The sequence below is a fragment of the Equus caballus genome, chromosome 23, assembly GCF_041296265.1.
Source record: "Equus caballus isolate H_3958 breed thoroughbred chromosome 23, TB-T2T, whole genome shotgun sequence".
NCBI classification, from domain to species: domain Eukaryota; kingdom Metazoa; phylum Chordata; class Mammalia; order Perissodactyla; family Equidae; genus Equus; species Equus caballus.
The window spans coordinates 33926389-33945395 of record NC_091706.1 but is presented as its reverse complement, the minus strand read 5'-3'; the positions used below and the strand labels follow the sequence as shown (position 1 = coordinate 33945395).

Sequence of the window (19007 nt, the reverse complement as noted above, 5' to 3'; positions counted from 1 at the left end):
CTGAGGGAGACTCCAAAAAAATTTGGAGTGATACGCATAACTAGTCACACCCTCAGAAGTTTTCTCATGAGCCTGAAATTCGACGAAGCCTGAAATCATTAAACAGAAGGGAAGAGTTAATTTTTGTTGAGTCTTGCTTCCATATGTAAGACAATTACCAGCACCTGCAATGAGATGCCTTATGAGGGTCCTTGTTTTGCGGTTCCCTGAACAGGGGTACATTCAGATTACCCATATTTATCAATCTGTATTTTCCACTTGCCTATCACCCTTTTTATTAATTAATTTAAAGTCCTCTATTGGAGGTGTCTGGGGCAGAGGCTGCGTTGCCTCTGCCTTTGTGTTTTTCCAGCCCCTATCTTTTCCACAGTAGGTGTTCGATTCACGTTGACTCATGAACATGTAAAGCCCCACTGAGTAGAGAGGATATGTAGGCAGAGGAAGTGGAGAGACTGACTTCGTCTCTCACTTGGTAGGTGATGACCTCTTGGAGATGGATGTGAAAGCCAAGAGTCAGGAGGGAAAGGAGCAGCTTGAGCTGGAATTCCAGACTTTCCCCTGCAACTGCTGGGTGATAGACGAGGCTGCTCTATTCTGTTCCAAGTTCTCCGGCTTTTATCCTCAAATGTTGGCCATAATTTCAAGGCTGTTGAGATGGATACCGTCTTAGTGGAATTTACATTGCACCACTTAAAAACTGTTTCCCTTTCACTTGGCCCTGAGTGATGTGTTTCTCCTCTTTACTTCTTCCTCTTGCAGAGATAAAATGCTCTGCAAGGAGTTAATGGTTTTACAGCCATGCAGCTGGCAGCAGTAGATCATAGAGCTCAGTGCAGAAATCCAATTATTTCCTTTGTCTGAGATGAAAACCAATACTTTGGGGGTGGGGGAAGGGCCTCTGCTGTAGAGTTGCTTGATTTAAGATTTTGTTCTAGAAAGGACAGGTTTTCCGAGGCAGCTTGGCTCCTGGGTCACAGAAGCTTGCCTTTCTCTCCTCCTTGATGCTGGCCACCTGAACACACTTGGGATCCAGGAAACAGGACAAAAGAACCCCTTAGTCTATGTTTCTGGCTACTTTAGGGCTTAGGATGAGTAGTTAAACTAGCGTTAAATATCCTAGGCGCATGATGATGGTGATTCCAGCTTCTTGCTATCAATGCAGGAGTATTGGTGGAGTAATTTGAAAAGAAAAGTGGCCACTGAGCCCTTTTAACTAAGCCTTGGAGAGAAAACCCAGAAAGAAATACATAAATGCACAGAGAGATAAGATAGATAGCTAGAAATCCTTCGTTCTGGAGTTTTTCATTGGCTTAGATGGGTAGGAGAATTTCCAATTCCAAACCAAGGATAGAATGTGTCTCATTAAAAAAAAAAAGTAGCCATTGCAAAATGCAAAAAGAATAGAAACAGTTTCACAGTTATCAGAAACCACTGTCTTCTAATCTGATACTCTCATCTATTCCGTATCTATCTTGTCCCAACAATCTTCTAGAAAGGGATGATTATGTGCTTATTCGCAAAAAAAAAAAACCCAGAAAACTGAGTGACTTATCCAAGGACACAAAATGATTAGAATCAGAACTGGAATCAGAAACTGGGCAGGATGGGATAGGGTGGGAGTGTGGACCTTGAAGTCAAAGAGATCTGAGTTTGAATTTTTGTTCTGCAGCGTAAGAGTGCTTATCTGTCCATTCATTCCTTCATCTATAAAATGGGGGAATAATACTTACTTTGGTGATATGTTAAGAGGATTAGTGATAATGTACATAAATGTATTTTTCCCATAATAATCCTGTAGAGTAGGTGAAAAGGAACAGCGGGTAATAAGACAGAAAGGAAGTCAAACCCAGATTATGGAGGAACTAGAATTCATTAGCTGTGCCTGCCAAGATAGGCTTTGACAACAGTGATATGGCATGGCCAAGCCTATTATAGGCTCAGTGGAAGCCTCTAGGAAATCTAGCACTGTGAAGTAGCAAAGCTTTTCCTATACGGCCATAGTTAAACTCTTGAATGCTGACTGGGTCCTTACTCCAGCCTCAGAGTATAAAAGGTGGGATTCTCACTTTGCATAGGATGCTCTGTCCTCTCAAGCTCAGCCATGCCTCTATGAAGAACTAGGATCCACTCACTCACATGTATCCTTTCCTGGTGTATATCATTTGCACTGCTTATTGGCTGGTTTGGAGGTAAACCAAAGTGAAAGTATGCTCGTCCAAGTTATCATTCTTGTCAGTCCTCAAACTTGGACATCCCTGTGTGGTCTGGCTTAGCTAACTAACTTAAGTCAAGGAACACTGAATTAAAAAGATACAAGATAGCTCAGGGAATGAAAGGAAATGCTGAGCAACCAGACTTCAACAGACAGGGGTCTGGGTTTATCTGGGGATCTGTAGGAGGCAGGAACAAATGAGCAGCCTTTTAGGGGTGCCACCAAAGGGACTGATTAGTTTCAATGATTTTTCACTCCCCTGAAGATTCAATTTCTAGAGGAAGAATCTGACTGGTCCAGCTCAAGTCACGTGTTCACAGTCCCACCCAGATCCTATCTAATGAAGGAGGGGCATTTTCTTCAAGGAGAAGGAAGAAGGGAAGCTGAGTAGGTCAAAACGTTGGCTGTCTCTTCTCCTGTGAGGACGCCCAGTGGAAAAGTTACAACCTCCTCATATTGTAGTCCCACCATCTCTCTGGGGGAAGCGACCTTTGCAGAGTACGGTGAGAAATGATTAACCAAAGCCTGTGCACGTTTTGCATATCACTCCTGAGCTAAGTACGTCTATGTTGTTAGTGAGTTATCAAGATTCATTATAATTTAATATGAAAATTGCTACTGAGCACCACATGGTCCAAACATTGCAGGGCTGCATTTGGAACAGGACGTCTCTATTTTGGCATCTACGCACTTATCAGGAAATACACCTCCTGATATGTGCATAAGAAGCTTATTCAATTCTAGGTCTTGTTGCTTAGAAAGGTATCTCTCCTGAGCAGCCGGAAGATGGGAGCTGCTTGGGATTGTAGCAGAAAGAGTGAGAGAGGGACCGGAGTCTTGGCACTCTAGAGCTAAGCATAGCTTCCTTAAATAGCTTTCTGGGGAATAGCGGATGAGTCTCAGATGCTCTGTCTCTGTAGCATAATATTCTGGTTCATCTTGGGTCAAAGCTTTCAGAAACAACTCTCTGACCCCCAACCCACCTCCCTAAGCAAAGTGGCTTCTTTCTGAGGCTGGGATCTCTATCCATGTGCCTTCTCCCTATTCTCTCAGGGGCCACACAACCCTATCAGAATCTGGTTTTTTTTTTTTAACTTTTTACTGAGATTATGATAGTTTACACCCTTGTGAAATTTCAGTTGTACGTTGTTGTTTGTCAGTCGTGTTGTAGGTGCACCACTTTGTGCCCACCTCCCAAACTCCCCTATTCCCTGGTAGCTACTAATCTGTTCTCTTTGTCTACATGTTTAATTTCCACATATGAGTGGAATCATACAGAGATTGTCTTTCTCTATCTGGCTTATTTCACTTAACATAATTCCCTCAAGGTCCATCCATGTTGTTGTGAATGGGACGATTTTATCCTTTTTTTATGGCTGAGTAGTAGTCCATTGTATATATATACCATATCTTCTTTATCCAATCATCAGTTGATGGGCACTCAGGTTGCCTCCACGTCTTGGCTGTTATAAATAATGCTGCAATGAACATAGGGGAGCATGTAACTTTTGTAATTGCTTTGGATTTCAATTTCTTTTTGATTTCAATTTCTTTGGATAGATACCTAGTAGTGGGATGGCTGGGTCATATGATATTTCTATTTTTAGTTTTTTGAAAAATTACCATATTGTTTTCCATAGTAGCTGCACAGTTTGCACAGAATCTGTTTTTAGCAAAGGATGTGAGGTACTCATTCATTAAAAAAAGAGTAAACAATAGCTAATATTTGCATAACATGCCATACACATCTAAATGTTATCTCTTTGAATCTTTGCAATGACGCTAAGAGCTAGGATGCTCATTTTCCCCTCCTTCTCCCCTTGCTACCTTTCTCTATCCTTCTTTCTGCCCCCAGGAGACTGACTTTCCATGGACTGTATCAGTGGTCTTCCTTGCCCATTGGTTTCTCATTGGGTTTGGCCAATGGGAGGCAACAGCAGCATAGAGGAGGGTGAGAAGAGAGGAAGATCAATGTATCCCCTCCACCAGCTCCCTCCCTGCTGGACCAGGGATTTACAGTATCTGTGTTTCCTTGGAAGGCCGCAGCTCCTGCGGTGTAGCCCTTTCCTATGGCTACAGCTATAGCTCTCTCCTTTTTATGGTAACTGTGCTCTCTCCTTGTCCCTCAGATCTGGGACTGGTAGAGGGCTCCCTGTTTCAACACTTCCCAGAGTGCTCGGCACGCCTTGTTGGTTTCTCTGAACCCTGAACTTTGTTAATAGCCCCTAATTAAACCCTCCTCAATTACCCTGTTTGAGTGCATTATCTCTTTGCTGCTGGGACTCTCCCCGTTACAGCTGAGTATTACTGTCCCTAATTTACAGATGAGTAAACTGTGGCCCAACAAACAGCATGTTGAACCCAGGTTATCCATCCACAAAACTCAGACTCTCTCTGCCAACCTAGTCTATGCAACTGTCTTCATATTTAAGAGAGCTCATTGCCTTCAGCTGAAGTATTACACTGGCCTTTCAGGCATCAACGCTTGTGTGGGGACATATTTTTGGAAGAGCGACCCTTCCTTCTTCCCACTAGGAGTGGATGCCACTCTGTCCTGCTGGCCAAATGTGATCTGGGTCCTGGTTTTCAATTTTTGAAGAACTTTCCTTCTTTAGTTTAAAAAGAATTGCTCTGAATCCCCTTTTATCACTCAGGAATGCCTCTTGAGATTTTGATATTTTCAATCCTGTTAAGCAGAACTCTTAAACTTAATTATTTGAAAACAACCTTAATAAAATTTGACTCAAGGCCAGTCTTGAAATACCAGATCAGAGAGAAACCTAATTAGCTATTTTTTTTCCTACTCTGGATGCTGCACAGCACATTTGAGCTGGAAATGGCCTTAGCGATTATCCAAGTTCTTAACCTCATTTTGAGTAACATAGGCCCTCTTAAAATTTGAAAAAGCTATGAACCCTTTCCCAAGAAAAATACAAATTCTTTCTCTCTCTCATACACACACACACACACACACACACACATACATATGCATACACACAAAATATTACATATGATTTTTGTGGTTCAATGTAATCCCAAAGCCCACTCATGGGCCCCCAGATTAAACCACCCTATGGGGTCAGCCCGGTGGCATAGTGGTTAAGTTCGTGCACTCAGCTTCAGCAGCCTGGGGTTCACAGGTTCAGATCCCAGGCACAGACCTATATACTGCTCTTCAAGCCATGCTGTGGCGGGGTCCCACATACAAAGTAGAGGAATCCTAGCATAGATGTTACCTCAGGGACAATCTTCCTCAGGCAAAAAGAGGAAGATTGGTAATTGATGTTAGCTCAGGGTCAATCTTCCTCACCAAAAAAAAAAAAAAAAAAAAACAAAACCCCAACACAAAAACCCCACTCTATTCTAGTCTAATCCCTTAGGTTTACAGATAAGGAAGCTGATACCCAGTCAGGTAAAATGACTGGCCCAGGGTCTCACAGCTCGTTAGCTGGCATATCAATCAGGTTGAGCTAAATTAGGCTGTAGTAACAAACAGAATTTCAGTGGCTTAAAACAACATATTTCTTTTTCATTCTTGCTATGATTCCACTGTGGTTTAGCTAGGTGCTCTGCTCCATGTCATTTTTACTTAGGGGTGCAGGGTAACAGACAAATGTTTTCTAGAACACCATCTGGCATCATGAAAGAAGAAGAGACAACATTGCAAACTAGGCACTGATTTTAAAGCTTCTGCCTGCAAGGGACACATTGCTGCTGGTCATATGTCATTGGCCAAAGCAAGTCATATGGCCAGGTCTAACTCAAGGGTGGCAGAGAAATATTTGATGGATAGCACAGTGACTAAGAAAGCTGGGAAAGTCAGAATGAGAGCAACGCTCATTTTTCAAACTAAAATCTCTTCTTCCTACTGTCTGAATTGCTCTTATGTTTTCAATGCTCTTTCATTTTTGCTGGCCCTCCAAAGCTTGGAACCCATGGTGCTGCCATGCAAGCAGAGAGGAGTTTCTGGCTTTTTCTTACTTTAGCAATTAGTCATAGTTGTGGCTCTATTTACACCTTTAATTGTTTGTTCATTCCACAATTTACCAGATACCTACTTTGCCCTGAGGGCTGTGGTGAAGATTAAGTTAGAAAATTCACAGAGCCTGGTGCAGAGTAGTTGCTCAAAGTATGTTGGTTCATTTGTGTGTGTGTGTTTATTTTTATATCTTGAAATCAACATAGAATAATGATTGAGAGCACACACTGTAAGTATAAGATTTAGATAATTTTATTAATCTCTCCGTGCCTCAGTTTTCTTATCTATTAAGCTGGAATAATAATACCAAACTCTTGGGCTGCAGTCAGGATTAATTGTAATAATACATGCAAAGCCTCTCCTCAGGACCTGGCTCAGAGAAAGTCCTTGACGAAATTAGCTATTGTTCGTGTTATCAGCATGATTATTGGGAAATGTGATTGCTGTTTGCCAAGTGGGCAGTGTAGCAAGAAGGAAAGAGCATAGCTTTGGAATTTGGTAGACTTGGGTTCCAATCTCAGCTCTGCTGTGGCGGGAATTTAGGCAGGTTACTGCTCTGAGCATCAGCCTCTTCTTCGGTGATATGCGCCAGCCCTACTCAGGGTGTTTGGAAGACTGCATAGGGATGTGACTTTCTAACGTCTCACACAGTGCATGGCACGTTGGAGACAGCGTATTAATATTAGTTCTTCTGGATGTTGTAAGGACATCCAAAGAGAACAAGGGAAACAAGTCCTCCCTCTTGCCTTCCAGGGGTTAATAATTTCATTGTAGAGATAAGATATGTCCACAAATAACTATAGATACCCTAAAATGGTGTCATGAAAGACCCACAGTTAATGGGCTGTAGAAGTTTGCAGTAGGTGAGTTCCTATAAGAGGGTCATTTGAGCTGATCTGATGGCTTTGGCTGCAAAAACATTGCTCCTTACTAAAGAGATATTTCAATTTACAAACACATTTAATTTTGCGTTCTCTCTCCTTATCACCCCCCGCAAACCTCAGAATACCCTATTATGCACCACTGGTAATTTTTGTATAGAGAGGAGAAATTCATTGCCCTCACTACCAGCACAGTTTGCTGAGCACTCTGCTTTCTGGCTGTGATATTTACAGCATCTCAGTTAAGATTTAATTTTCTGTTGTTCCCTGAACTTCACAGCCTTCATTTTTCATTTGCTGTCTGAGATTCATTGCTCTGGCACCCCAGAACCACTGCTGGAGAGACTGACTTAACATTCAGAATCAATGAACACACAGGAGAAACGTCATACCAGAGACAGGCCACAAGTGATGTTTAGTGGGGGTTAGCTTTGATCCTTAGCAATAGTTTTACATTCTTCTTTCCACTTCCTGTAGCCAACTGCATTTCGCTACCTAGTTATCAAATAAGATGCCTTGGAGGTACCTGAACTTGGGCATTCTCTCCTGGAAATGTTACAGTCTAGGATCTCTCTGGGTGTTATTATTATTTCCTTTTAATCTTGGCCTCTGGACTTACTTGATACTGTAGGAAACCTGTTTTTTTTCTTTTTTTCATCTCATGAGTTTCTTGCCAGAATTGCCCGATAACACAAAAACTTGTCTAAAGAGATCTCAGGGCCAGCAGGCCTCTTCCCTGCCTCGTTATCTGTGGATTTGTCTGGTTGGAGAGATAGCATTTTGATTATTTTTCCATTCCAGAGCTCACTGCTCTCTACACGACCCTTTCACCTAAACCCCATGAGAATGTTCACTGGGGATAGAGGTGGTTGAATACTTTCTCATCCCACTGCCTTTCACTCTGCAGCCCATCTGCTTAGGTGTTAGCAGGCTGACTGTCCTTCTGGACCTATGATGTTTTGGTAACTGCCTGCTCTTTGCCAACATGTATATCCACATTGTTGTACTGGGAACAGCATTTTCATACACTATGGCTTTGCTTTCCTTTCATACTTCATCAGTGGGATGGGAACTTGACACAAACCCTCTTCCCTGGGATTCCAGATACGAGACTGCGAGAGAGTTCGGCCTGTCTCTTTACAGGGGCTGGAGCCACAGAGGTGAAAGTGAGCGGAGTTAGACGGCATTTTCCTTCCAGGAAGAGCCAGGGCACAGTGAGAAAAAATATGGAGCAGGCGTGCAGAAAGGAGAGAACAGAGGTATAGAGATGGAGGGTCCTGAGGGCCACTTGGAGCTCTGGTTTCTACAGACAAGTAGTGCCTACTTTTGTGAGAGGTCAGCTCTTCATTGGGAACCACAAATATCCTCAAACCTTTCCTATAAATCTCATTGGCTTCGACTGGTGAAAGTTGGTTTCTGTCACAGGTAATCAAAGAGTCCTGGTGGGCACAATGTGTTTTTTTTCACCAAATTGCTGGCTTTATGCTTCTGGTGATAGCTAACAAGAGAAAAATTAGGTTATTATTCAGTACCTTTCCGACCACAAGGGAAAACGTTAAAACTTCAGCATGCTCAAAATAGAATCATCAAATATACTCAAAGGAATTGAAAGCAAGGTCTTGAAGAGATATTGTGTATCCATGTTCATGGCAGCATGTTCACAATAGCCAAAAGGTGGAAGCAACCCAAGTGTCCATTGACCAAGCAATGGATAAACAGAGTCTGGTACATACATACAATGGAATATTATTCAGCATTAAATAGGAAAGAAATTCTGTCACATACTACAACATGGATGAGCTCGAGGACATTATGCTAACCAAAATAAGACAGTCACAAAAAGATAAATACTATATGATTCCACTTATACAGGGTACCTAGAGCAGTCAAATTTATAGACACAGAAAGTACAGTGGTGTTTGCGAGAGGCTGGGGGAGGAGGGCAAGGGGCGTTACTGTTTAATGAGTACAGAGTTTCCGTTTTGAAAGATGAAAAGCGTTCTTGAGATTGGTTGCCCGATAACATGAATGTATTTAACACTACTCAACTATATACTTAAAAGTAATTGAGAAGGTAAATTTTATGCTTAGCGTATTTTATCACAATTTTAAAAAAAGGAATCATCAAATTCCCAGAATAATATCATTGATTTCTGGGATGTGGACAAAGATAGTGGAATGAACCTGGATTATGAGTGGGAGGCTCACATTCTCTTCCTGGCTTTGGACTCAAAGAAGTATGATTTGTCCACCATCATTTAATTTCCTTATACCTCACTTCATTCTTATGTTCCTTGAATTTATTTATATAAGTACCTGCTAAGTAGGTTCTGGATCCCATGCGAAATGCTGGGAGCATGAAGATGAATAAGATATAGGTTTCTGGAGAAGCTTGTTCATAGGAAGTAATCTCTGGGTGTGTCTAGAAATATCAACAAGAGGAATTCACCAGGTGGGAAAGTGAGAGATGGCATTCCAGACACACAGCAGCATGCACAAAGGCCCAGAGGCATGAATGGGCCTGATGTGTTTGGGAAATTCTGAGAAGCACTTTTGTGTTGAAGCCTGGGCAGCAGATGGGGGCAGATAAGAGAAAAGAGTGCTAGGAGATGGGGCTGAACAGCATGACTGTGGAAGGGCTTCTTATGGGTTATTTTGGAGAAGGCAGTTTTTCCCTCTGCGTGTTCTGTGGACCACTAGCATCTGCAGAGGATCATGGACAAATAATCTGGGAGATCTTCCCCACTCTATCCCCTTTAATTGTGTCTGGAGAATGACTTGTTTTGCTCATGTTTCCTGGCTATTGAATAGAAGGAGATTAGAAGGACCGTTTTGGACTATCCCTAAATCTGCCCTTTCGCTGCCCTCTAAGTCCCCAGACAAAGCCCCTTGGACATCCTAGTCTCAGGACTTATCTTTTCATCATTAACAAAGTCACACTTAATTTTTATAAGTATTTCATTTATTCATTCAACAAGAATTCATCGAGCATCTACCAGGTACACGAGGTACTGCTGCAAATGATCTCAGTAGGAGGTGAAAGGGAACAGTGGCTCCAGAGCACAGATCCTGGAAGCAGATGGGCTTGAGTCCAGGGCTCATTTCTGCCTTGAGCAAGTCAATTTGCCTTTCTTTTTTTTTTCAGTTTCTCCCCCCCCCCCCCGCTTTTTTTTTGGTGAGGAAGATTGGCCCTGAGCTAACATCTGTTGCCAATCTTCCTCCTTTTTTTTTCTCCCCGAAGCCCCAGTACATAGTTGTATATCCTAGTTGTAAGTCACTCTAGCTCCTCTGTGTGGGATGCCACCACAGCATGGCTTGATGAGTGGTGTGTAGGTCCATGCCCAGGATCCAAACCACCGAAGTGGAGCACACTAACTTAACCACTTGGCCACAAGGCCAGCCCCATCCTTTTGCCTTTTTGAGGCTCAGGTAACTCATCTATGATGTGAGAATAATCATAATACCTACTGTTAGGAGCTGAATTATATCCCTCCCCCTCTAAATTCATATGTTGAAGTTCCAACCCCCAGTACCTTATATTTGGGGATAAGATCTTTAAAGAGGTAATTAAGTTAAAATGAAACCACTGGGGTGGGGCCCTAGTCCCATATGACTAGTGTCCTTATAAGAAAGGGAAGAGACACCGGGGTGCACATGCACAGAGAAATGGCCACGTGAAGAAGCAGCAAGAGAGCAGCCATCTGCAAGCCACGGAGAGAGGCCTCAGAGGAAACCAACCTCGCCAGCACCTTGATCTTGGACTTCCAAGCCTCCAAAGCTACGAGAAAATTATTTTTTTGTTTAAGCCTCCCAGTCTGTGGCATTTTGTTCCAGCAGCCCTAGCAAACGAATATACCTACTTTATGCAGGTACTAAGAATGTTAAATCACATGATGCACATATAATATAACACTTAGTACGGTCCCTGACACACATGAAATGATTAGTACATGCATAGGATTACTTTTGCTCTTGTTATTACAGGGATAAACTAGATGGAGATGCCATATTGAAGATGCACTCTGCTGAGATGGAGAACTATGGCGTTTCTATCATGTGTGTTTCTAGAATATGTTGAAATATCTATAAAACAGGATGGAAAGTGTTAAGTGCCAAAATGGGGTAAAGAGCATTCCGTGGTAGTCAGAGGAGAAAGCACTGGGAGGAGTGAGTCGGGGGTGGGAGCAGTGCTGAGGTAGATTTGGTTGAAGGTAGCATCTGACGTGGGTGGATCGGATTAGTGCATACAGATGCATGCAGGATGTTAATTGCATATGTGTGTTTAATTATGTCTATTACATATTAATATGCTGCGTGCATAAATATCCATACTTGATTGACCTGGAACAATAGTCACTCATTCATTCGGTCAATAGATGTTTGTTGGATGCCCATGTGAAGGTACTGTTCTAGAAGGTACTGTGCTAAGGGAACAGCAGTGAACATGCAAAGTCTCTATCCTCCTTGATCTTACATCCCAGGAGGGGTGATGTTCATGATTGTTAAGAATAAAATGATTTTGAAATGGTATGTGCAGTATGATTCTATTTTTAACATATATGTGAACATTCAAATTTTATATTACAGAAATGAGATCATGTGTGTATAATTCTATATCAAGAGAAAGTGAGAGAGCTAGAGCAACAGAAAGTTGGAAAGATAGATGTAAAAGTGTTAACTGTGCTTCTATTTCAGGGCTGGAATGATCTTTTCTTAGTTTTATTTGTATTTTCCAAATTTGGGGGCAATAAACTTGTGCTTTATATATAACGTTAGAAAAGTTGTGCATTAAACTACATTGAGATATCACCTTACGCTCGTTAAAATGGCTATAATCACCAAGACAAAAAATAACAAACGTTGGAGAGGATATGGAGAAAAGGGAACCCTCCTACACTGCCGGTGGGAATGCAAACTGGTGCAGCCACCATGGAAAACAGTATGGAGATTTCTCAAAAAATTAAAAATCGAAATACCATATGACCCAGCTGTTCCACTACTGGACATTTATCCAAAGAACTTAAAATCAACAATTCAAAGAGACTTAATGCATCCCTATGTTCATTGCCACATTATTCACAATAGCCAAGATGTGGAAGCAACCCAAGTGCCCATCGACTGCTGAATGGATGAAGAAGATGTGGTATATATATACAATGGAATACTACTCAGCCCTAAAGACAAAATCATCTCATTTGCAACAACATGGATGGAACTTGAGGATAGGATGTTAAGCGAGATAAACCAGACAGAGACAGAGACAAACACTGTATGATTTCACTCATATGTGGAAGATAAACAAATGCGTGGACAAAGAGATCAGACTAGTGGTTACCAAAGGGGAAGGGAGTTGGGGGGGTGGGCATGAGGGGTAAAGGGGCACATATATCTGGTGACAACAATGTACAACCAAAATTTCACAATCTTATAATCTATTATGATCTCAATTTAAAAAATTGTGTATTATATATGCAATGAAACAACCAGGTGCTAAAAGTTAGAGTGTAACAGAAATTGCAAAAACCCCTGACTCCTTATTCCCGTCTCCTCAAGGGCTGTCACATTTCCAACCCCAAAAGCCTCTTTTTGTTGTTTTTGACATTTCCACCTGAAGGCATGTTGATGCTCGACTCTTTCCCCTACATTTGCTACCGTCCCCCTTGTTTGTGGTCCATAAATCCTTTTATTTGAGAAAATAAAATCTTCAGCTTGAGGGAAGTGCTTTTCCCAGAGAACATTGTTCTCAAATTCTGAAGCTTTGGACTTTTAGGAAGAAAAACACTCCATAAATGCAAGTGATGGCTGTTTCTATTTGTTTTATGGTTCTTAAGAGTATAGAAGATGTTCAGATAAAGCTGCCTAGAAAGTAGCTCATGGATTTTGTAATGAGAAACAAAGCCCTCAGAATTTAGGGCCCCCTTGATGGTGGGGGTCTCCCATTCACAAGAGGGTTTGTGATATAAAAGCATGGTTCCCTTCCTGGTCCCTGAATGCATAGGAGATGAGCCCCGACCCCCCAGCCCTGGAGCCAGAACCTCAGCCATTGGGTGCATTGGCAGAGCCAAATTCTAGGCTGAGGTTCAGGAAAAGTTTGTCGGTCATGGCATCACTTCTGGCAAACACAAGTATATCTTTTTTTCTTCCACTGAGGCCCCAGTTTGCTTGGCATGACCTGGCTTATCTGGCAAAGCTAGTTAGTGGTGCCCCAGCTTTCCGGAGCAGCGCGCCTCTCACCAATAGGCTGGGTGTGGTGATTTTAATGGGCTCACAGTTCAGAGTATGATATTTTCACATTTCCTTTTGTTTATTTACTCTGGTTTCTTATCCCAGTCATTCCCATCTTTTCTTCTTAATTCAAATGCTGAAATTTTCACTGCAATTTTGCAGTGCATGTATTTATTCCATAAATATTCTTTCATTCTGATTGGTTACTCGTGATGATGGGCCCCACTGTCATTTTAAGTAAAATTAATCAATTTGCCTATGTATTTTTGTTAAAGATGAAGGTCCAGTGGGGGCACTTATAATTTGAGTAATGATTTACATGAATTCTGGGCAAAAGAGAATGAGTTCTTTAAATATCCAAAATAGACATACAGAGATATGTTCACACCACTGGAAAAAACTTAAAGTTTTAAAAAAAAGTCTGATTCCTCATCGAGAAAGCTATTTATGTGATTGCTTCACTTTGTTACTTAAAATTTTTCAGTTTTTGTTGTTCTCAGGGTAAGTACATTAACTGACCTATTGGACCTGGCACGAACTGGCCCCTGCCTCTTCGGCAGCCTCAGGCCTCACGTTGTAACCAGAGCACAATCAATTTCTTCCATTTCCTCTAGAGCACTAAACACTTCCACATCCAGGTCTTCATGCTGTGTTTTTTCTTTCTGGAATACTCCATCCTCTGTCTGGGTAACTCCTTGTTATTTCTCAGGTCTCAGCTCACAAGTGGCTTCCTCTGAGCAGCCTTCCCAAATCCCCTTGGTCTTAGGTAAAGGCTGCCTCGTCCGTGTTGTGTGTCATAGTATGTCATTGCCTGTCCACTTCTCTGTCTCCTCCACTGGGTCTGTAAAATTGCCAAGGGTAGAGACCATGTCTTTATGTATCCCCTGTGCCTAGCACAGCACCTGCTGGCACATAGTCGGGGCTCAATAAATATTTCTTGACCAAATAGATACATTGGAATAATTTGTCCAGAGAAGAAGTCAGGTTTAAAGTGATGAGTTTCATGCCGCTATTAACTTGGGTGCCTGAATTATCCAATCAATTCAGATTGGACAGTTACTATTGAACACCGTTACGTGTCAGCGGCTTCCACCTACACTATTTCATCGATCTTCCCCTTACCTTTTTATTTTGCAGGTTCAGCAAGGCTGAAGAACTTGATCCTGGCAGCCGATGCATAGAAGGAATCCCAGGCTTCAGAGATCTTGGCCCTATATTGGGGTGCTGCCTCTTTAAACTTTTGAACTTTACGATGCTCTGTTGTTGCAACTGTCTGCTGGGCTACCGGATTGGAAGCTAAGAAGCCTTGAATTACCTACATAAAAGGTACAACTTAGATAGAAGTCAAAATAGAATCCTGGGGGGGGGGTGGGGGTCGGGGGAGGAAGTGCTGGTCTGGGGATCTAGACACCTGGGTTCTCTTCTTACCTTTGTTACTAACTAGCTGTGTGACATTGGGCGTGTCGCTTAGTCTCTCTGGGCCTTACCTTTCTCATCTATCCAATGACTGGGAAGGATGGGATAGTTTTATTAGGGGCCCTCCAGCTTTAAATTCTAGGATCCTAAGCTTGAAAGCTGGTACGAGGCATCAGAATTGCACAATGCTTCCTGCTCAGGGTAGTGTCAGATCTACGTGACAGAGCTCCCCTCCCAGGGGCTATTCTGACATCACATTCTGATGAAGAAGTGAAGAGGATGAACACAATTTCCTATCACCCTCTGACTTGGTTTTTTGTACAGGTACAAGTAACAAAATAGTAACCGTGAGCCATGGGGGTGTTGAACAAAAAGAACAAATCGCCGTAATATGCCGCCTTTTCATCAGCTGTCCTTATTGGCCTGTGAACGAGCCCTGGCGAGCGCTGGCCCTCGTCTGCACACCTTCCCGTCTTCACAGAACAGCCCCTCCGATCCACACTCGTTCTGTGAAAATTGTTTGTAGCTCTGTGCCTCTTGAAACTACCTTATATATTTGAGCAATTAGCAATCAGACTTCACATCTTACTGCTGCACAAGCAAATCTCAAATGTAAAACTGCAAATTGTAGGGAACGAAAATAGATTTTAAGTTGTTTGCATATAAATTGATTTCCGTGAACAATTAAAACTTACCATATTTGTAATGACTTTTAGAGGTGCCAAAGGAAACAGAATAATTATAATAATTATATTACCCACATGTGAACTTAGTAAAAGAACAGGAAAACTGTCGTTCTGAATTTTAAAATACAGCCAATTTTGGCTTTAATGAAGCTGAAAACAATAAAGTAAATTAAAAATATGTGTAACTTTAAAACCTCGAGGTTATGAGGTTATCATAGAACATATATCAGTGAGTACTTTAAAACTCCCTTTAAAAGTTGCAGTTGTGGGGGCCAGCCCGGTGGCACAGTGGTTAAGTTCACACGTTTGCCTTGGTGGCCTGGGGTTCTCTGGTTCGGATCCCAGGTGCAGACCTAGGCACACTTATCAAGCCATGCTGTGGCAGGCGTCCCACGTATAAATGTGTTAGCTTACGAATATTAGCTCAAGGCCAATCTTCCTCAGCAAAAAGAGGAGGATTGGTGGCAGATGTTAGCTCAGGCTAATCTTCCTCAAAAAAAAAAAAAAAATTGAAATTGTGGAAAGGGAAACAGAAATTAAAATTAACAACAGATTTGAACTTGAGGATTAGTCTGGGTTAAAACAATAACCATGGCCAAAATGATAGAAAGTGAAATAGAAAATGAGGATATTTACTTTTCCTGTTTTCTCTGTTTCTGTGACTTTGAAACTACATCAGAAACTCAGGAAATTCATTTTTTTCTGTCCCCAGCTGTATCAATTCAGGCAAGTCACCTTAACTCTCTGGAGAGAAATTTTGCTATACATGCAATTAATATATTATAAAAATTATTAAGCCTTAGTAACTTCACGAAAATTCTAGAATGTCCTACCATGAGTGACACCACAGATTGTGGGCTTATTCCAAATTAAATAAATTCTGGAAGTGGATGTCCATTCTTCACGGGAAAAATGATGCCTTTTGTTTCCATATTGAATCAACTTCCCGTCTTAAAATGGGATTTCTGTTAAGAAAATGGCCTGATCATTGACACTGTGGTGTAGGCATGTAAAGGCCAAACCCCACAGAAGAGAGTTGGGAAATTCCCAAGATTCTTAACCTGAGTGGCAAAATGTACAATATACCCCACTGAAGGACAGATTCAGAATCAAATGATATATTTCTAGCAGGATTTTTGAAGTATTGAGACATCTCACGGAAATGGATCTCTTTTCTCTTTTAAGAAATGCTGCACACTTTTGCGGGAAGTTCATTAAGAACAGCATTGCTTTCTTATTGACCAGGAAATCAATAATAACATCCTAGAGCTTTATGGTAGCTTTTCTGAAAGAACTTATACTCAGGTGAAAAATTCTATTTTTCATGTTCATAAAATTCCTGATTTGATTTGTCTCAGTGACAATGTAAAAATATGTATAACCTATGGACCATCGAGAGCGTTTATTTCACCTTTGAAGCTCAGAGAGAAGCAAGGAATGGGGTGCGCTTCAGTGTTAAATCGTGCAAGGGAACTCCACTTGAGTTTCAAAACAACCACAACCTCGACAAGATAGATTTAGGGAGCAGGGCTCAGGACTCATTGTGACGTTGAGTCTGAACCAGGTGTTCAGGAGTGACCTCTGTAGAACTCCGGGATGAGCTACAAGAGTCAGCTGAAACAGGGGAAGCTCTCCAGAGAAAAAAATGATGATTGATGCAAAAAGGATCCAGTTTGTGGAAGAAAGAATGGTGCTTGGCTCCATGGCTCAGAAGAAAGAATGGGGTTGGAGGGTATATGAGGAATAGTGGATAATATGAAAGTTATGGCGAGAGATTGTAAGGCTGTAAACCTGAGGTCAGAGCGGGAGAGACAGTAAACTTGAGGGTGGTACATTTGACTTCCCATCAAACATGCATTTCTGGAAAGTTGTGTGAGAATCTAATTGTCGTAAAGTAAAAACGTGTTTAATAGTTAGCTACTTAAAGGAGATTTATGTCTGTAGGGGAGAGAGTGCTTTTGTAACATGAACACCAATCCCCTATTTTTACTTCTTTGAAAATTCAAGATTTTTGTATATGCTGAGTTTTCTTAGAGCAGTGGGCAACCGAATCAGGCAGTTGGAAGGGTTATTTTACACGTTACTTTAGCTTTAGGTGTGGCATCAAGAAAGGACAGAATGTTCCCAAGTGAAAGAGGCTCTTGAAGATTTCTAATTCAACTCCATTCTCCAGAAGAGAAAACTGAAGATTAAGTGCTTTGCTCAAGGTCCACCAGGGGTTCCCTGAGAGTTAACCAAGTGTAAAGAGATTCCTTCACAGTCCTCAGCTGCCGGGCTGAAAAATGAGTGCTGGAACCCAGTAGTCCTGCTTTCTATTCAGGCTTCATTCTCTGCATCTCCCTTGGACTGGATAGTTTACTGTGTATGGAAAGTGAAACAAAGCCACAGGGCAGCTGCAAAACATTTGTCCTCTGGGCCCTCTCCAGCTTCAAAATTCTATGATTTTATATCATCACTGCCTTTCTTGTTTTTTAAGACTGTTACCTAAAAGTATTCGTTGTAAGATCAGAGGCAGCCAAAAAAAGAAATAACTGTTATTGGCTCCCAAATGGCCAGGGAGTATAGTAATATGTCTTACAGAAGGAGATAGATAATGTTAAGAGAAGAAATTTATCTTCCAGAAAGCAATAAAGCTTTAAAAAACACCAACCCAGTTTCGCATCACTTCTACCAGAATCTATCAAATATGGCACCTTAAATTGGTCCAAGTTTCACAGATACCAGGAAACCACAAGTGTGATGTTTTTGACGATGCCATATATCTCTAAAAACACGTCATTTTGTTCCAGCTTTCTCTTCTGTGCGTGCCATTTAACTTGGCTTCTTGTCATTTCTTCTCAGAGATTCCACATGTATCTCTAGTTCCCCAGAAATGAGCCCTTCATTTGTAACTGCAGAAAATGCATTATGTGAGAATTCAGAGAGAGAGATTCTACACCATTCTTAAGCACCCACTTTTGTGTTCTCTGCAAAGCCCCATAGAGATGACCCACAGATAAGGGCTCTAATTTTAATCTCGGTATTTGGAAATTATTTCTTTCTAAGTAGCAGCCTTATATCACCTAATTCCCATTGTGGTCTCTTTTTTCCCTTATCTAACACACACCCTTCTTGCTAAAAATGTTTTCGATACTTATGCATTCATATGAAGTCTTTCATGTGGCAACATTTTTACTTGACTTACCCAAAGGAGCATGGGAATGACTGTTCTTAAAGAGAGATCCTAAACTAAATTACCTGTAAATAGAAATCATGTTCTGTAATGACAACATTAATCTACATTTTAAATTGTATGTAAAATATAAAAAAAAACGTTTTATCAACAGCCATTCTGTGCTTCAATATAGGCGGAACCATAGAATGAAAGAATGCTAGAGCTGGAAGAGATATTCGAATTTCTAGGGAAGTTTCCTCATTTTATAGATGAGGAAACTGAAACCCAACACAGGCAGTTTCAGAGGAGAACTAGCCAGGCATTGCCTCAGCTTCCAGTCTATAAAGGTCACTGAAACAGCACTGGCATAATTGAGAAATTAGAGCCAAATAACTCAGGTGCTCATATACAGCTTGTCATTTGTACACAGTCAGCTGAAAGTTGACAGTCTGCT

General features: G+C 41.4%; 1 protein-coding gene across 1 annotated transcript in view; it reads left to right on the top strand.

Annotated features, from left to right (window-relative positions):
- The window catches only part of CFAP95 (cilia and flagella associated protein 95), a 138084-nt gene extending 123461 nt beyond the window's left edge, over window positions 1-14623 (top strand). The window contains exon 6 of the mRNA XM_023627227.2: window positions 14435-14623. Within this exon, the coding sequence (XP_023482995.1) occupies window positions 14435-14449 (15 nt within the window). The 3' untranslated portion in view covers window positions 14450-14623. The remainder of the gene's footprint in view (window positions 1-14434) is intronic.
- The last annotated feature ends 4384 nt before the right edge of the window (window positions 14624-19007 follow it).